This window comes from Ips typographus, linkage group LG7 (genome assembly GCF_016097725.1).
Source record: "Ips typographus isolate SLU linkage group LG7, UJ_Ityp_2.0, whole genome shotgun sequence".
Lineage (NCBI taxonomy): Eukaryota > Metazoa > Arthropoda > Insecta > Coleoptera > Curculionidae > Ips > Ips typographus.
In genome coordinates, this window is record NC_138428.1 from 6,640,219 (window position 1) to 6,658,282 (window position 18,064).

The 18,064-nt window shown below is 35.4% G+C and overlaps 1 protein-coding gene across 2 annotated transcripts in view; it reads right to left on the reverse strand.

Moving 5' to 3' along the window:
• Window positions 1-18,064, reverse strand: part of IRSp53 (Insulin receptor substrate 53 kDa) — a 229,710-nt gene that overhangs the window by 26,039 nt on the left and 185,607 nt on the right. For both annotated transcript variants that reach the window (XM_081983487.1, XM_081983486.1), the window contains exons 5-10: window positions 16,467-16,528; window positions 5,277-5,348; window positions 4,370-4,507; window positions 4,062-4,127; window positions 3,814-4,005; window positions 3,094-3,313 (exon numbers count right to left, since the gene is read on the reverse strand). In XM_081983487.1, coding sequence (XP_081839613.1) covers window positions 3,094-3,313; window positions 3,814-4,005; window positions 4,062-4,127; window positions 4,370-4,507; window positions 5,277-5,348; window positions 16,467-16,528 — 750 coding nt within the window. The remainder of the gene's footprint in view (window positions 1-3,093; window positions 3,314-3,813; window positions 4,006-4,061; window positions 4,128-4,369; window positions 4,508-5,276; window positions 5,349-16,466; window positions 16,529-18,064) is intronic.

The following is an 18,064-nucleotide window of genomic DNA, read 5'->3' on the forward strand; positions in this document are numbered from 1 at the left end:
ACTGCGTTGCTGGTGCTGAATCAGTGAAAGACATTCTTAAATTACAACAAGAGCTGATCTCTTTGCTTGAAAAGGGAGGTTTTGAATTGAGAAAATGGGCCAGCAACTGCTCCGAATTATTATCTGCGGTAAAAGCTATTGATCCACAGATGCCATTGACTTTTGATAGTGATGGTCCTAATTTTGTAAAGGTTTTAGGTCTCCAATGGCATCCACAAAATGACATATTTTCATATTGTTATACTCCAATCAACGTACCCTGTACAAAACGGAACATATTGTCTCAAATTGCTAGAATATTTGATCCTGTTGGGTTTTTGTCTCCAATGATTTTCCTTGCTAAGCGCATTTTGCAACTTTTATGGTTGTCCAAATCTGATTGGGATGAAATACCATCTCATGAAATTGTAAAAACTTGGGAAAAAATAACCTCTGAATTGTCTGAAATTTCTAAAATTCGCATTCCTCGTCTTATGTCGTGCCTAGGATCAACTACGCGTGTGGAAGTCCATGGATTTTGCGATGCGAGTTCTTGCGGCTACGGTTGTGCTGTGTATTTCAGGTCAATTTCCAGTAACGGACAAACAGAATGCTCCTTGGTAGCGGGCAAATCTCGTGTATCGCCACTCAAAATAGTTTCATTACCTCGACTCGAACTATGTGCCGCTTATTTATTAGCCGACTTACTAACGTTTGTTATATCCTCTTATGAAAAGCTGCTCACCATTGATGCAGTATATGCTTGGTCTGATTCACAAGTCACTCTTGCTTGGATTCTTAGTTCGCCACACAGATGGAAAACATTTGTGGCTAATCGAGTGGCCCGTATTCAAGAGTTGATTCCTTCTTCTTCATGGAAATACGTTCCTACAGACCTGAACCCAGCCGATTGCGCATCCAGAGGTCTCACTCCTCTAGAACTTTTCGAGCATAAATTGTGGTGGAAGGGTCCCGAATTTCTTACTCACCCTTGTCATATGTGGCCAACTCAGCGCTCAGTAGTGTCGGATGGTACCCCTGAAACATCTTCTGAGGAGAAACAGTTGTCTCTTCACGTAACCAAGGCTGATTCTTCTATTTTAACAGATCTTCTGTTTAAGTTTTCCTCATTGCGAAAAGTTCAACGAGTCCTTGCTTGCGTTTTAACGTTTATTTCTCGCACCAGAAGACAGATTTCTTCCTTTCAGGAAACTATTCCAAAGGATGCTATGCAAAGGTCCATGGTTCTGCTCCTATTACACGCCCAGGAAGAAAGTTTTTCGAATATTCTACAAAACTGTCGTAATAACAGCCCTTTACCTAAACCTTTTAGAAAGTTGGCCCCTTTTATAGACGAAGTGGGTCTCCTTAGGGTGGGCGGCAGGCTTAGAAACTCCTCGTTATCTATAGATGCTAAATTTCCTGTTTTATTACCGAAAAATCACAGATTATGTGAACTGATTATCGAACAGAGTCATAATGATAATTTTCATCCAGGAATGAAGACTTTGCACAATTTAATCATTCAGAATTTCTGGATATTATCTCCCCGTTCCGCAATTTATCGCTGCCTGTCTAGATGTATCAAATGCTTTCGCATGAAACCTCGCTCTTATGCGCCATTCATGGCCGATCTTCCTTCATTTAGACTAACCCAAGTTAAAGCATTCTCTCAAGTGTGTCTTGACTATGCGGGACCGTTTTCCATTACTATGGGAAGGTATCGGGGAGGAAAACCTACTAAAGCCTATATTTGTCTTTTTGTATGTTGCAGTACAAAGGCAATTCATTTGGAATTATCCTCCGATTTGTCATCGGATACCTTTCTAGCGGCCTTTCGCCGTTTTATGGCGCGAAGAGGTCGAGTGTCCGAAATTCATTCAGACCAGGGAACAAACTTTAAAGGAGCGTATAATCAGCTTCTTGCCTTTTCTCAAATGGCTTGTAAGGAATTGTCAATTAAGTGGCATTTCAACCCTCCAGGTGCTCTTCATTTCAACGGCCTCAGCGAAGCCGGAGTTAAGTCTGTGAAAAGTCATTTGTACCGTGTTACTGGCGAACAAATTCTTACCTACGAAGAATTCTACACTCTGCTAACCCAGATTGAGTGTCTTTTAAATTCACGTCCCCTTTCACCTATTAGTGATGACCCAAATGACTTGTCTCCACTTACTCCTGGTCACTTCTTGACAATGGAACCACTCACGGGGTTCCCCGAGCCAGACGTAACACACATTCCTTTGAATCGTTTGGATAGATGGCAGCTTCTGCAGAAGATGCATGTTGATTTTTGGAAGCGTTGGAACCAAGATTACTTGCATACTTTGCAACAGCGCTCTAAATGGCTAACCCGTCTGCCTAACATTAAGCCAAACACGTTGGTTCTTATCAAAGACGAGCGCACGCCTCCTAAACAATGGGTATTAGGACGGGTGATCAAGGTGCATCCAGGTGCTGACGGTACTGTTCGCGTCGTTACCTTAAAGGTACAAGGCGGTTTATTGCAGCGTCCAGTCGTCAAGCTTTGTCCTTTACCAGGACAATGACTTGCAAACATAACCTTTCTTTTATTGCCTTTTCTTGATTTAGTAATCTAGTTTATTTTTCTTTCTTTTTTTTTTTTTTTTTTTTCTTCCTTTTCTCCTTTTTGCCTAATTTCATTTATATGTTTTTTTTAGGATAAAACCACAACCATAGGTTTTATGGTGGGCGGAATGTTGGAAACTCATACAGTTTTTTTTAATTCCCTGTTGTTGATCGAATGAACTAATTCGGGGATTTCATGTTTTTTTTAGTATAATTTTTTATGTACAAATTCCTCGCGTTAATGCACATTTATGCGGACAAAATCCGGCAGTACGCGTCGTACAGCCGCTTCAAATAGTCTGGCTTCGGTACCGATAATTTTGTGACAACGACAAGAGCAGGTGAGTCCTATTAATGTGCATCGTTTAATTTAAATACAGTCCACTTAAAATCGTATGTTAAACACAAAAGTCTATTTGCGACATTCCTTAAAAAGCTTTTTCAGAAAAATGACATGTGCATGCATGTCAACTTATTTTTTAATGAATTATCGACATTTAAAACTGAACCGCCCTGTAGAAATCTAACCTTCAGCACCATTGATGTTAGAATTAAGGTTATACTCGGATTTGGCTCTGGACATGGTGTTAACCGGAGATCCGACTTCTGTTATCGATCTGATATCCAAACAAGAAGCGTCCATGCTTTTCGTTTTCCTCAGTTGCGAATTGATGCTCATACGGTCTTCTTCAAAGTTTGGACTTCTGGGATTCGAGTACAAGTCTTCGTCTTGCCATACTGAAACTTGCTACAAAAAATTGTTAGGTTTAGTTGCTTTTTTCCTGCTTAGTTTCAGTTACCATTGTACAACCAAATATTATAGTAAGATATTGTCACAAATGGAAAATCCATTAATTTAAAAGATGAACTTCCGTTAGCAAGGAGACGGTCAGAAGACTCCGTCTCGTGCCACAGTTATCTACCGCATAAATGTTAACTCAAAGACCGACTATAAAACAGAATTTGTTTTTGCTTCACCCTGTATGTATAAGTAAATTATCTTCTAAATAATGAATATTTCATCCAAAAATTTTTTCTCTAAAATGTACAGGGACGGAGAAATTTAGCGTCTAAATAGAGTGGAGACACAACACGTCTCGTTTCGAAAGCTGTCTTAAACTGTAATGTTTGCAAGTTTAGGCTAATTTACAACAGTTTTCATATAAGTGACAGATATCACGTGGTTTCAGAGGATAATTTAGCCAAGCAGTCACGTGACCACATAATTTAGTTATACAATGCAATTACCCTAATTCGATTGCTGAAAACGTTCTCCACAGATTCTGGAAGATATTCGCGAGTTTTGGCTACTTCCGACCATTTATCAATGTTCTGGGCGAGAATGTCCGATCCATGGGCGTGGTAGGACAGATAGTGTTTTGCTAGAGAACACTGTCGTTCTAAAACGAATCCGTATCTGCGTCTTTCCTGAGTCATGGCCTAGAAATATGCAGTTGTAAAATGTTTGCTACATTTGCATTTTGGAATTTATTTACGTTTTTGAGGCTTTGTTCGCAGAAAGCATCCAGTTTCGTCTTTTCTTCTTCCAGGACTTGCATGTTCTGTAAAAAGCATTTTATAATTACTGACACTGTAAAAACCATAATTAGTCTTGTAGAGAATATAATTCTCTTATTACACCTTTTTTCATATTTTTTCAAATAACTGAAGAAACTAAACTAAAGAACACAGTGAAATTTTGTCCCTTACTTTGCGGAACACCCTGTATATTATTTTTATTTGCATATATTTATTTATTTTTTTATGTTCTTTTATAGTTATTTTATTACAATTATTGACTCACTTTGAGTTCTTTGTCCATGGCCAGTCCAGCTTTGGTGGATCCTCTCGATTTTTTCCGTTGTTTTTTCATCATGGCAGCTGCTTTGCTATACGTTTCCGAACGTTGTTTGTGTTGTTGCAGGAATCGTTTTTGTTCAGACTGCAATAAGTTAATAACATCATAACTAAAATCCGGATTAAAAACCACATTTTCCTCAAAAAAATAGCATAAAAATCTGTAAAAACGCACAAAACTCTTACGGAGGTGCAAAAAGATTTACTTTTCCACACAGTTTGCATTTTGGAGGTTCTGTAGTGTTTAGACTGCAATAAACTAACATCATATGATTTATTTGGTCAAACTAAGTTAAATAGTTAAATATACAACCTGATTTAAAAAAAAAAAAACAAAAATTTGTAGGAAGCAATATCAAATACATCAGAACTTAATTCCTAAAAGATATTTTGATTCAAAATCATATTCGCATCAATTCAACCAAACTCCTAACTTGAACGGTTTTTGAGATCCCTGTACTGCGCGTATTTAAAAGCAATTCAAGACAATCGTTTCATAAGGGCGTTAACTTCCAGTTGATCCAAGATCTTTGCTAAAAGTCAGTTTAACGATTTAAGTTTCCGACTTGTAAAGTCGGATTTAAGTTTTGTACTCTAACAAGTTTTGCTACTCTTTTCGTTTCAGAATAGTTTTGTAATATTGTAACGATTTACTTGACTGAGTATTATATCGAGGATGGTCTAATTGATATGGGCTTTATTTTAAATAAAGCAATAGTGGTATTATCAAAAAAGTCACAAAGTTACAAATTTGGTTAAATTAGACACAAGTTGGAAGAATACGTCTCGAACAATGTTGCCAAATTTTGTTGAAGTTTAGAAAAAATAAGCTAGATAATAATATGGCTACTTACTTGAACTACTTTAGTGTCCTTTTCCAAGTTGGTCTCCAATGGTACTAGTAAATCGACGTAGAATGCTTTCAACTGAAATTAAAAAGCAATATTAAAGTAGTAGTAAAAAAAAGTTAAAGAAAAAAATAAAGAATAGTCGAAAACAAAGAAATGGTCGCATTATCATTATTCAGTTAACTAAACCTTAGTGCCTTATCAAAAATGTAAAAAATCAGACAGCTGAAGTTTTGTTGCAGTCAAATGCAATGTGGCAACATTATCTTCAAGAACTTATAATTGCCTTAAAATTGCTGCCCCTTCACTGCGATCGTCGGTCTGTTGTGGCTCACACATAAAGTGGCTTCTTTGATCATAGCACTCTCAGAATATTCAGCTCTTCCAGGAGCTGACTCTCGACAAGGATGACTCTTCCTTCCACAGAAAAGTACATGACTCTATCAGTATACATATTATCACATTCTGTCAATTTTTCTCTCCTTGAATCAGTCTCCGAAAGTCTTCTGAGCAAGATGTTGTCCTAGGTGGCTCCTCTCCAAAAGCGCAATAGCTATATCTGGCGAGAACCAGACAGTAGCATAGCAGGTCGTCTTCCATGCACCAGGTGCATGTGGGCCTTTAGACGGCAATGACCGGTATACAAAGCAGTCATAGCCTTTAAATATTGTCTCCTGAGTTGTAGCAGAGTATCAGTCCTAGTATTGGGCTTTTTCATAAGTTCTGTGGAATGGACCATCCCCATAGTTCTCAGCCATGAGCCGGAAGGCTCTTCGTTGCATCACTTCAAGATGATACTCTTCGCATCACTGTAAGCTCTAGGTCTCTCTAAGTTAATCAGTCTTGACATTGCCTGTGAAGCCGGAATGACTCGGAATCCACGTTAGGGTAACACTGTTAGTTTCTTCAAGAGTGTTTAGTGCTTCATGACATTGTAGAATGACTGGGTTACGCCGGCTTTGGCCCCACAACCCGTACCCCTCCATACGGAGAAACCACTACCAAGGGCAGCCAACGTCTAAAAAGAGCGGGGAAGGAAGTACCCTGTGTTTCTTTATTTACTGGCCAGCAAGTTGCAATTATTTAATAACACCTCACTGTCCGTGAAGATTTTTATCGATTTCCGCCCGAATGAAATTGGAAGGTCTCGGATCATCCTCCTGGAGCAGATTTCTATGGCAAACAGTTCCGCCTGAAGGACCGTTGGAGTGCTGCACTCCAACAGTCCTCCAGGTCATCCAGTCCAAGTTCCCTATTTAGGCCGATTTCGCTTTGTCGTTGTAAGACAAAGAAAAAGAATGACCCCTGCAGGAACCGTCCTTAAACCAGCGGATGTCCGCTTGGATAAAATGGTCAGCATGCTCAGCCTCAAAGACCAAAGTTATGATCATCGACAGGGCACAGAATAATATGCCAGACATCCTTCACTTGGGTCAATGTCAAGTCGTGAAAAAATATATCTATCTGGGAGCACTGATTTCATTTGAGGGTGGTGGTTCTCAGGAAATCATTCGTAGATGCGAAATCGCTACACAAACAGCGCGAGAAGAAACTCTCCGAAAAACATGGAAAGATCGACGCGTTTGAACTATGGTTCTGGAGAAGAATCCTACGAGTTCTCTGGACAGCAAGAAGACCTAATGCGTTCATCCAAGAAGTAAACGTACCCCAAAATAGAAATCTAAATATCCTAAATAGTGCAACATCGAATCCTTAGATACTTTGGAAACATTCAGAGAAGAGACGAGGACAGTACTAGGCCCAGAGGTAGGTCTCCTACATGCTGGACTGATCAAATAAGGGCATCCACTGACTTATCAGTCAACCAAGCAGCACTCAACGCCACCAACCGAAGAAGATGGCGAGAAATCGTAGTGCGAGCAACGAAGAAAACCGAAGCCTGATCGAGACTCTTCTGTCAAGAGGAAAGCGTAGAAGAAAATTGGCATGAGGATCCTGTAGCTTAGCGTTCTAGCTGTCGTGCCTGGAAGGATGTCGGATGTCATCGTCAGAGACTCACAATTTAGAATTTCCCCAAGTGCTCATCATCGGGTCATGCATGCCGTCAAAACCCGGATAAACTGATGTAAGCGGTGGCCAACCTCGCCTATTTCTTCAGGAAAAGCTGAAGACGGCGCAAATGGCGTCGATTTGATGGCCCCCGTGATACTTAGACAGACCTGTCTTGGTATTGAGGATAGTTTATTGGCTGCGGTGCTGCTGGCGTGCTGGAGACTTTTTTGTGCCAGACCTAAGGCCACAGCATCTGCAGGAGACCAACACCCCAAGATTTCCCACAGATACTTCTGCATTCCCATAGAGAAACCATTGTTTTACTGAGTAGACTTTCCAAGTGCTGGTTCCAGGTGAGATTTCTGTCAAAAGTGACTCCCAGATACTTAACGCAGTCGCAAATGGTATTGCTTTACCAGATAAGACTAGGGTTGAAGAAATTCCAGTCTGCTCCTCCTGGTGAATGGCTCCCAGCTCACCTTGGATCTCGGACGTCACGATCTTTTGTGTGAACAAGCGACTTGGGGAGTGCATTATTGATGAAAGCACCTTTGATATCCAGGAAGATGCTTACTGCTGTTCCATTTCGTGCGAAGGACTGTTCAATTTTTCCGTTGAGGTTTCTGAAGGGTAGTTCTGTTGATTTACCCTTGGTAAGTGTACTGGTCAGCGTTTAAGGGACAAAGCACTGACCATCAAATGCCTATCCACCAGCTTTTCCAGGGTTCTCAACAGGTCTTCCGACTTTCATTGATGTACACTACCTAATTTAAATAGTACTATCAACAAAGGTGAATCTTCATAAGTCATATGATACCGTTTTCTTGTTTTTTTTTTGTGATAAAGAATTACTTATATTACTTAATTATTTTCAAAACGATTTTTCTACTTTTTCACTAAATTTTACTACTACAGTAGGAACATAACCTAACCATTTTTATAAAAAAACGGAACAGTCTGTATATGAATAGTTTGAGAACTAATGGAATTTTGAATTATAATTACTGTTGACGCAGCACTTAAACCGTGAATGTAGAGGCAAATCGGAGCTTCTCTATTAATTATAAAACTACTCCGAATTGTCTGGCGTTCACTTCCTATTAGTAAGGAAATAAAGTCGCATCTCGTTGTTAACGTTCTAATGGGGCCGTTAATGCAAAATTCATAAAATTGACAAAATGTGACTAGAATTAAAGTTTAGCACAGTTTTTGAAACATGACGTGTTTCTAAGATTGACGACAGTTATTTTGATATTTGTCACGTGACCGTCTAGCTAAATAGTGTCCGAGAACCACGTGACAACTGTCACTAAACGTCAATACTGTCAAATTTTGCTCAAAAGTTGCAAAAATCAGCGTTTAGACATGTTTTCTTGCAGTATTTGATATAAAATATTCTTCAGATTTATGACCGTTATTTTGACAGTTGTCGCGTGACCGTCTAGCTAAATAGCGTTCTAAAATCAGTTTACAACGGTCACTATCGTCAAAACTGTCAAATTGTGCAAAAAAGTTGCAAAAATCAGGGTTTAGACATGTTTTCTTGCAGTATTTGATATAAAACATTCTTCAGATTTATGACCGTTATTTTGACAGTTGTCGCGTGACTTCTTAGCTCAAAACTGTCAAAATCTGACGGTGCAATCATCTGAGAAATTGCAAATTGTCACGTAATCGTCTAGCTAAATAGTGGTTTTGAACCATGTGTGATATAAGACATGTTTCAGATTTATGACAGTTGTTTTGACAGTTGTGCGTGACTGCTTAGCTAAAGTATCGTCTAAAACCACGTGATATCTGTCACCAATGCCAGAACTGTCAATATTTTACTAGAACTTTCTAGAATTAAAGTTTAGCACAGTTTTCAAATCAAGACGTGTTTCTGAGGTTTATGACAGTAATTTTTAGTCACGTGACCGTCTAGCTAAATAGTGGTCCTGAACCACGTGACAACTGTCACTAACGCCAATACTGTCAAAATGTGCTGAAAAGTTGCAAACATAAGGGTTTAGAAAAGTTTTCTTATTCTATTTGATATAAAACATGTTTCAGATTTATGACAGTTATTTTGACAGTTGTCGCGTGATTGCTTAGCTAAATTATCGTCTAAAACCACGTGATGTATGTCACTATTGTCAAAATCTGACTAGCATTTGCAAGAATTAAAGTTTAACGCAGTTTTCAAAACAAGACGCGTTTTTGAGATTAATGACAGTTATTTTGAGAATTGTCACGTGACCGAGATAAATAGTGGTCTTGAACCACGTGACAACGTCATGACTGCTTAGCTAAATTATCGTCTAATACCGCTTGATATATGTCACAATTGTCAAAATCTGACTAGAATTTGCAAAAATTAAAGTTTAACACAGTTTTCGAAACAAGACGTGTTTTTGAGGTTTATGACAGGTATTTTGACAATTGTCACGTGACCGTCCAGCTAAACAGTGGTCTTGAACCACGTGACAACTGTCACTAACGTTAACACTGTCAAGCTGTGCGCAAAAGTTGCAAAAATCAGGATTTAGAAAAGTTTTTTTGTAGTATTTGATATAAAACTTGTTTCAGATTTATGACAGTTATTTTGACAGATGTCGCGTGATTGCTTAGCTAAATTATCCTCCAAAACCTCGTGGTAATTGTCACTATTGTCAAAACTGTCAAAATTTGACTAGAATTTGCAAGAATTATAGCTTAATGCAGTTTTCGAAACAAGACGCGTTTTTGAGATTTATGACAGTTATTTTGACAATTGTCACGTGACCGTCTAGCTAAATAGTGTTCTAAAATCAGTTTACAACTGTCACTATCGTCAAAACTGTCAAATTGTGCTCAAAAGTTGAAAAAATCAGGGTTTAGACATGTTTTCTTGCAGTATAAAACATGCTTCAGATTTATGACCGTTATTTTGACAGTTGTCGCGTGGCTTCTTAGCTAAATTATCGTCTAAAACCACCTGATCAATGTCACTATTGTCAAAACTGTCAAAATGTGACTAGAATTTGCAAGAATTAAAGCTTAACACAGTTTTCGAAACAAGACGTGTTTTTGAGGTTTATGACAGTTATTTTGACAATTGTTACATGACCGTCTAGCTAAATAGTGGTTTTCAACCTCGTGACAACTGTCACCAACGTCAACACTGTCAAACTGTGCTGAAAAGTTGCAAATATCAGGGTTTAGAAAAGTTTTCTTATACTATTTCATATAAAACCTGTTTCAGATTTATGACAGTTATTTTGACAGTTGTGCGTGACTGCTTAGCTAAATTATCGTCTAAAACCACGTGATAAATGTCACTATTGACAAAACTGTCAAAATTTTACTAAAATTTGCAAGAATTAAAGTTTAACACAGTTTTCGAAACAAGACGCGTTTTTGAGATTAATGACAGTTATTTTGAGAATTGTCACGTGACCGAGATAAATAGTGGTCTTGAACCACGTGACAACGTCATGACTGCTTAGCTAAATTATCGTCTAATACCGCTTGATATATGTCACAATTGTCAAAATCTGACTAGAATTTGCAAAAATTAAAGGTTAACACAGTTTTCGAAACAAGACGTGTTTTTGAGGTTTATGACAGGTATTTTGACAATTGTCACGTGACCGTCCAGCTAAACAGTGGTCTTGAACCACGTGACAACTGTCACTAACGTCAACACTGTCAAGCTGTGCGCAAAAGTTGCAAAAATCAGGATTTAGAAAAGTTTTTTTGTAGTATTTGATATAAAACTTGTTTCAGATTTATGACAGTTATTTTGACAGATGTCGCGTGATTGCTTAGCTAAATTATCCTCCAAAACCTCGTGGTAATTGTCACTATTGTCAAAACTGTCAAAATTTGACTAGAATTTGCAAGAATTAAAGCTTAATGCAGTTTTCGAAACAAGACGTGTTTTTGAGGTTTATGACAGTTATTTTGACAATTGTTACATGACCGTCTAGCTAAATAGTGGTTTTCAACCTCGTGACAACTGTCACCAACGTCAACACTGTCAAACTGTGCTCAAAAGTTGCAAAAATCAGGATTTAGAAAAGTTTTCTTGTAGTATTTGATTTAAAACATATTTCCAATTTATGACAGTTATTTTGACAGATGTCGCATGACTGCTTAGCTAAATTATCGTCTAAAACCACGTGATATATGTCATTATTGACAAAACTGTCAAAATTTGACTAGAATTTGCAAGAATTAAAGTTTAACACAGTTTTCGAAACAAGACGTGTTTTTGAGGTTTATGACAGGTATTTTGACAATTGTCACGTGACCGTCTAGGTAAATAGTGGTCTTGAACCACGTGACAACTATCACTAACGTCAACACTGTCAAACTGTGCTCAGAAGTTGTAAAAATCAGGGTTTAGAAAAGTTTTCTGGATTATTTGATATAAAACATATTTCAGATTTATGACAGTTATTTTGACAGTTGTCGCCTGACTGCTTCGCTAAATTATCGTCTAATACCATTTGAAATATGTCACTATTGACAAAACTGTCAAAATTTGACTAGAATATGCAAGAATTAAAGCTTAACAGTTTTCGAAACAAGACGTGTTTTTGAGGTTTATGAGAGTTATTTTGACAATTGTCACATGACCGTCCAGCTAAATAGTGGTCTTGAACCACGTGACAACTGTCACCAACGTCATCACTGTCAAACTGTGCTCAAAAGTTGCAAAAATCAGGGTTTAGAAAAATTTTCTTGTAGTATTTGATATAAAACTTGTTTAAAATTTATGACATGTATTTTGACAATTGTCACGTGACCGTCCAGCTAAATAGTGGTCTTGAACCACGTGACAACTATCACTAGCGTCAACACTGTCAAACTGTGCTCAAAAGTTGCAAAAATCAGGGTTTAGAAAAATTTTCTTGTAGTATTTGATATAAAACTTGTTTCAAATTTATGACATTTATTTTGATAATTGTCACGTGACCGTCCAGCTAAATAATGGTCTTGAACCACGTGACAACTATCACTAACGTCAACACTGTCAAAATGTGCTCAAAAGTTGCGAAAATCCGGGTTTAGAAAAGTTTTCTTGTAGTGTTTCTGAGATTTATGACTTTAAAGTTAAATGCTGCAGCACAAAAACTGGCGTCTTATCAACATTTGTTAATGTCTCATTACCGCCAAAATCCTTGATTTGGATATCTCAGAAAACGGCTGAGGTTGCTTCCCAAGGCAACACAAAACAGCTCGTTAAAGAGGAGAGTGACAAATTTATTCATTAAAACGACCGCGGTAACTGGATGAAAGTGAAGGGGGAAAAAAACGACGAAAGCCAATTAAAATAGCGACCCAAATCGATTTCGGGCCGAAATAATTGCTTTTCGGGTCTAGGGACAAGTCCGCGTTGTCCCTTTAAGGGTTTTGGTACGCTTTTTAAGTGTCGGGACGTTTTTGAAGTGGCGAATACAATTATTGCCGGGTCACAGCTGGGAAACGGGTGTTTTGGTTTGGTTACACAGTTCAGATTAGGATTGGTATTAAAGAAACATGTACAGGGTGATTGTTTATATTTTATTCAATAGTTAATTTAGGATTTAGAAAAGTTATAGCATATAAGCAGTATTTCTTCTGAATCGCCTGAACCTGATGACAAATCTGACATATATATGTCACTTTGTGACATTTTTGCCACATGTTTTGCTTACTTTAAATGGAACACTGCAATTTTTCCATATTTTTAAAAAATATAGTTTTTTTTGGATAATTTTTTATTGTTCTTCTAGGATAACCAACAATTCCAGTGATAACTTTTGCGTTACATTTTTAATGAAATGTTAAAAATTACAGTTTTGACAGTTTGAATGTTAAAATCGCTATCGTTTTTGGGTTGATGAGTTCTCAAGACTAATATCGTAGCATTTTATGTCAAAATGTGTACTTTGATTACTGAAGAGTCTGAAACTTAACTTTTACTATTATAAATAGTTTTAAACTCCATTTTTCACTCTTAAAGCACTAAAAACCGTCCCAATTTCTTAGAAATGCTCCAATTTTGTACTGAAGAGTCTGAAACTTAACTTTTACTATCATAAATAGTTTTAAACTCGATTTTTCAGTCTTAAAGCACTAAAAACCGTCCAAATTGCTTAGAAATGCTCCAATTTTGTACTGAAGAGTCTGAAACTTAACTTTTATTATCATAAATAGTTTTAAACTCGATTTTTCAGTCTTAAAGCACTAAAAACAGTCCAAATTTCTTTGAAATGCTCCAATTTTTTACTGAAGAGCCTGAAACTTAACTTTTACTTTTAGAAATAGTTTTAAACTCGATTTTTCAGTCTTAAAGCACTAAAAACTATCCAAATTGCTTAGAAATGATCCAATTTTTTACTGAAGAGTCTGAAACTTAACTTTTACTTTTAGAAATAGTTTTAAACTCGATTTTTCAGTCTTAAAGCACTAAAAACAGTCCAAATTGCTTAGAAATGCGCCAATTTTGTACTGAAGAGTCTGAAACTTAACTTTTATTATCATAAATAGTTTTAAACTCGATTTTTCAGTCTTAAAGCACTAAAAACAGTCCAAATTTCTTTGAAATGCTCCAATTTTTTACTGAAGAGCCTGAAACTTAACTTTTACTTTTAGAAATAGTTTTAAACTCGATTTTTCAGTCTTAAAGCACTAAAAACTATCCAAATTGCTTAGAAATGCTCCAATTTTGTACTGAAGAGTCTGAAACTTAACTTTTACTATCATAAATAGTTTTAAACTCGATTTTTCAGTCTTAAAGCACTAAAAACAGTCCAAATTGCTTAGAAATGCTCCAATTTTTTACTGAAGAGCCTGAAACTTAACTTTTACTATTTAAAATAGTTTTAAATTCGATTTTTCAGTCTTAAAGCACTAAAAACAGTCCAAATTGCTTAGAAATGCTCCAATTTTTTACTGAAGAGCCTGAAACTTAACTTTTACTATTTAAAATAGTTTTAAATTCGATTTTTCAGTCTTAAAGCACTAAAAACAGTCCAAATTGCTTAGAAATGCGCCAATTTTGTACTGAAGAGTCTGAAACTTAACTTTTATTATCATAAATAATTTTAAACTCGATTTTTCAGTCTTAAAGCACTAAAAAGAGTCCAAATTGCTTAGAAATGCTCCAATTTTTTACTGAAGAGCCTGAAACTTAACTTTTACTTTTAGAAATAGTTTTAAACTCGATTTTTCAGTCTTAAAGCACTAAAAACAGTCCAAATTGCTTAGAAATGCGCCAATTTTGTACTGAAGAGTCTGAAACTTAACTTTTATTATCATAAATAGTTTTAAACTCGATTTTTCAGTCTTAAAGCACTAAAAACAGTCCAAATTGCTTAGAAATGCTCCAATTTTGTACTGAAGAGTCTGAAACTTAACTTTTATTATCATAAATAGTTTTAAACTCGATTTTTCAGTCTTAAAGCACTAAAAAGAGTCCAAATTGCTTAGAAATGCTCCAATTTTTTTACTGAAGAGTCTGAAACTTAACTTTTATTATCATAAATAATTTTAAACTCGATTTTTCAGTCTTAAAGCATTAAAAACCGTCCCAATTTCTTAGAAATGCTCCAATTTTGTACTGAAGAGCCTGAAACTTAACTTTTACTTTTAGAAATAGTTTTAAACTCGATTTTTCAGTCTTAAAGCACTAAAAACCGTCCAAATTGCTTAGAAATGCTCCAATTTTTTTACTGAAGAGTCTGAAACTTAACTTTTATTATCATAAATAATTTTAAACTCGATTTTTCAGTCTTAAAGCATTAAAAACCGTCCCAATTTCTTAGAAATGCTCCAATTTTGTACTGAAGAGTCTGAAACTTAACTTTTCTTATCATAAATAGTTTTAAACTCGATTTTTCAGTCTTAAAGCACTAAAAATTGTCCCAATTTCTTAGAACTGCTCCAATTTTGTACTGGAGGGTCTAAAACTTAAGTTTTACTATTATAAATAGTTTTAAACTTGATTTTTCACTTTTAGAGCACGAAAAACATTTCAAATTTCTTTGAAATGCTCCAATTTTGTACTGAAGAGTCTGAAACTTAACTTTTCTTATCATAAATAGTTTTAAACTCGATTTTTCAGTCTTAAAGCACTAAAAACCGTCCCAATTTCTTAGAAATGCTCCAATTTTGTACTGAAGAGTCTGAAACTTAACTTTTTTTATCATAAATAATTTTAAACTCGATTTTTCAGTCTTAAAGCACTAAAAACCGTCCAAATTGCTTAGAAATGCTCCAATTTTGTACTGAAGAGCCTGAAACTTAACTTTTACTTTTAGAAATAGTTTTAAACTCGATTTTTCAGTCTTAAAGCACTAAAAAGAGTCCAAATTGCTTAGAAATGCTCCAATTTTTTACTGGAGAGCCTGAAACTTAACTTTCACTTTTAAAAATAGTTTTAAACTCGATTTTTCACTCTTAAAGCACTAAAAACTATCCAAATTACTTAGAAATGCTCCAATTTTGTACTGAAGAGTCTGAAACTTAACTTTTACTATCATAAATAGTTTTAAACTCGATTTTTCACTCTTAAAGCACTAAAAACAGTCAGAATTTATTAGAAATGCTCAAATTGTTTGCACCGATGAGTGTAGAAGTCAATAATTTATTAGTGAAGAAGCTTGACAAAAAAAAAACAAAAACAGAAAGTGTTAAATACAAAAGTTTTAAAGAATATTGAAATCCCTAGTTTAAAATTACTGTTGGATGTACAGGGTGGTTCATAAAGGCGTGGCAGATAAAGTATTAGTTTTTTTAAATATAACCCTCTATTTACTTTAACACATTTTTAGAATCTCTATGAAATTTTAAAACTTTTTTACTATGATGGAAAATTGTTTGTATCGCCATTCTTTCAAAAGGTCTACAGGGATGACAAAAAAGATGTATTCAAATAAACTTGCCTTATATGCTACAGGGCGTTCAATTTTTTTTAAATATACTTTGACTAATTCAGCTTTAGAAATCTCGACACCCTGTGTATTATGTATTTTTGTGATAGATTTTACGAAACACCTCAACTTTTATTAAGTACGTTATACAGGGTGCCACAAATTTGTGTCTATAATTATGGGGATTTCAAAAACTTTTTATGTAAAATTTATTATAATTATAAGTAATAAAGATTCTTAATTTTCATTGATACGATAAAATACAAAACAATGTCAAAATTGACATTGTGCACACACTTACAATGTTCATTTGTTGGTCCTGAATCTCTTTGTACACTTCAACTACTTTCATTAAAGCAGCACCTGAAACAAAAGAACAAAAATAATATAAAATCTTATATAAAATTAATAGATTAATAATAAACAATTTTGCCACCTGTATATTTTTGACAACGATTTTTTATAATTTCTTAGTTTTGGAGTGAGAAAATGACTGTTTTAAGCAATTTTTTGGAATCCTCATTGAATTTTCCATCCAATGACATTAAAAAAACACTGCAAAATCAGGTAAAGACAGGAAGAAAAATGGTGTCAAAAATTAGACACCAAAAAGGACAGTCAGGGACAAAGTCGCCTGTAAAACCCACTTTTAGTGAGAAATTACTGTTTTAAGTACATTTTTGAAATCCTCATTAAATTTCCTATCTAATGACATAAAAATGCGCTATAAAATCAGGTAAAGTCAAAGAGAAAAGTGGTGTTAAAACCTGAACTGTCAGAAACACAGTTTGAAAGGACAGCCAGCGACAAAACCGCCAGTAAAACCTACTTGGAGTAAGAAACTGATTGTTTTAAGCACATTTTAGGAATTCTCATTTCCTATTCAATAACTTAAAAAAACACTAAAAAATCTTGATATAGTCAGAGAGAAAAGCGGTTAAATTTTAACTGCCAGAAACACAGTTTGTAGGGACAGTCAAGGACAAAATCGCCTGAAAAACTAATTTTGAGTGAGAAAATGACTGTTTTAGGTACATTTTTGGAATCCTTATTAAATTTTCTATCAAATGACATAAAAAAAACGCTACAAAGTGGGGTAAAATTAGGGAGAAAAGTGGTGTCAAAGTTTGATCTGCCAGAAACACAGTTTGAAAGGACAGTCAGGGACAAAATGACCTGTGAAACCCACTTGGAGTGAGAAATTGACTGTTATAAGTACATTTCTGGAATCCTTATTAAATTTTCTATGCAATAGACTTGAAAAAAACTTAAAAATTTAGTACAGTCAGGAAAAAAAGCGATTTCAAAGTTTGAACTGCCAGAAACAAAGTTTGAAATGACAGTCAAGGAAAAAATCGCCTGTAAAATCCACTTGGAGTAAGAAACTGATTGTTTTAAGCACATTTCTGGAATTCTCATTAAATTTCCTATTTCATAACTTAAAAAAACACTAGAAAATTTGATAAAGTACGAGAGAAAAGCGGTGTTAAATTTGAAATGCCAAAAATACAGTTTGTATGGACAGTCAGGAACAAAATCGCCTGTAAAACACACTTGAGACGAGAAAATGACTGTTTTAAGCACATTTTTGAAATCTTCATTAAATTTTCTTGCTAAAAGATTAAAAAACTTAAAAATTTGGTATAGTCAGGAAAAAAAGCGGTTTCAAAGTTTGAACTGCCAGAAACAAACTTTGAAATGACAGTCAAGGACAAAATTGCCTGAAAAACTGATTTAGAGTAAGAAAATGACTATTTTAGGTACATTTTTGGAATCCTTATTATTTTCTATCATATGACGTAAAAAAACGCTACAAAGTTGGGTGAAATTAGGGAGAAAAGTGGTGTCAAAGTTTGATCTGCCAGAAACACAATTTGAAAGGACAGTCAGGGACAAAAT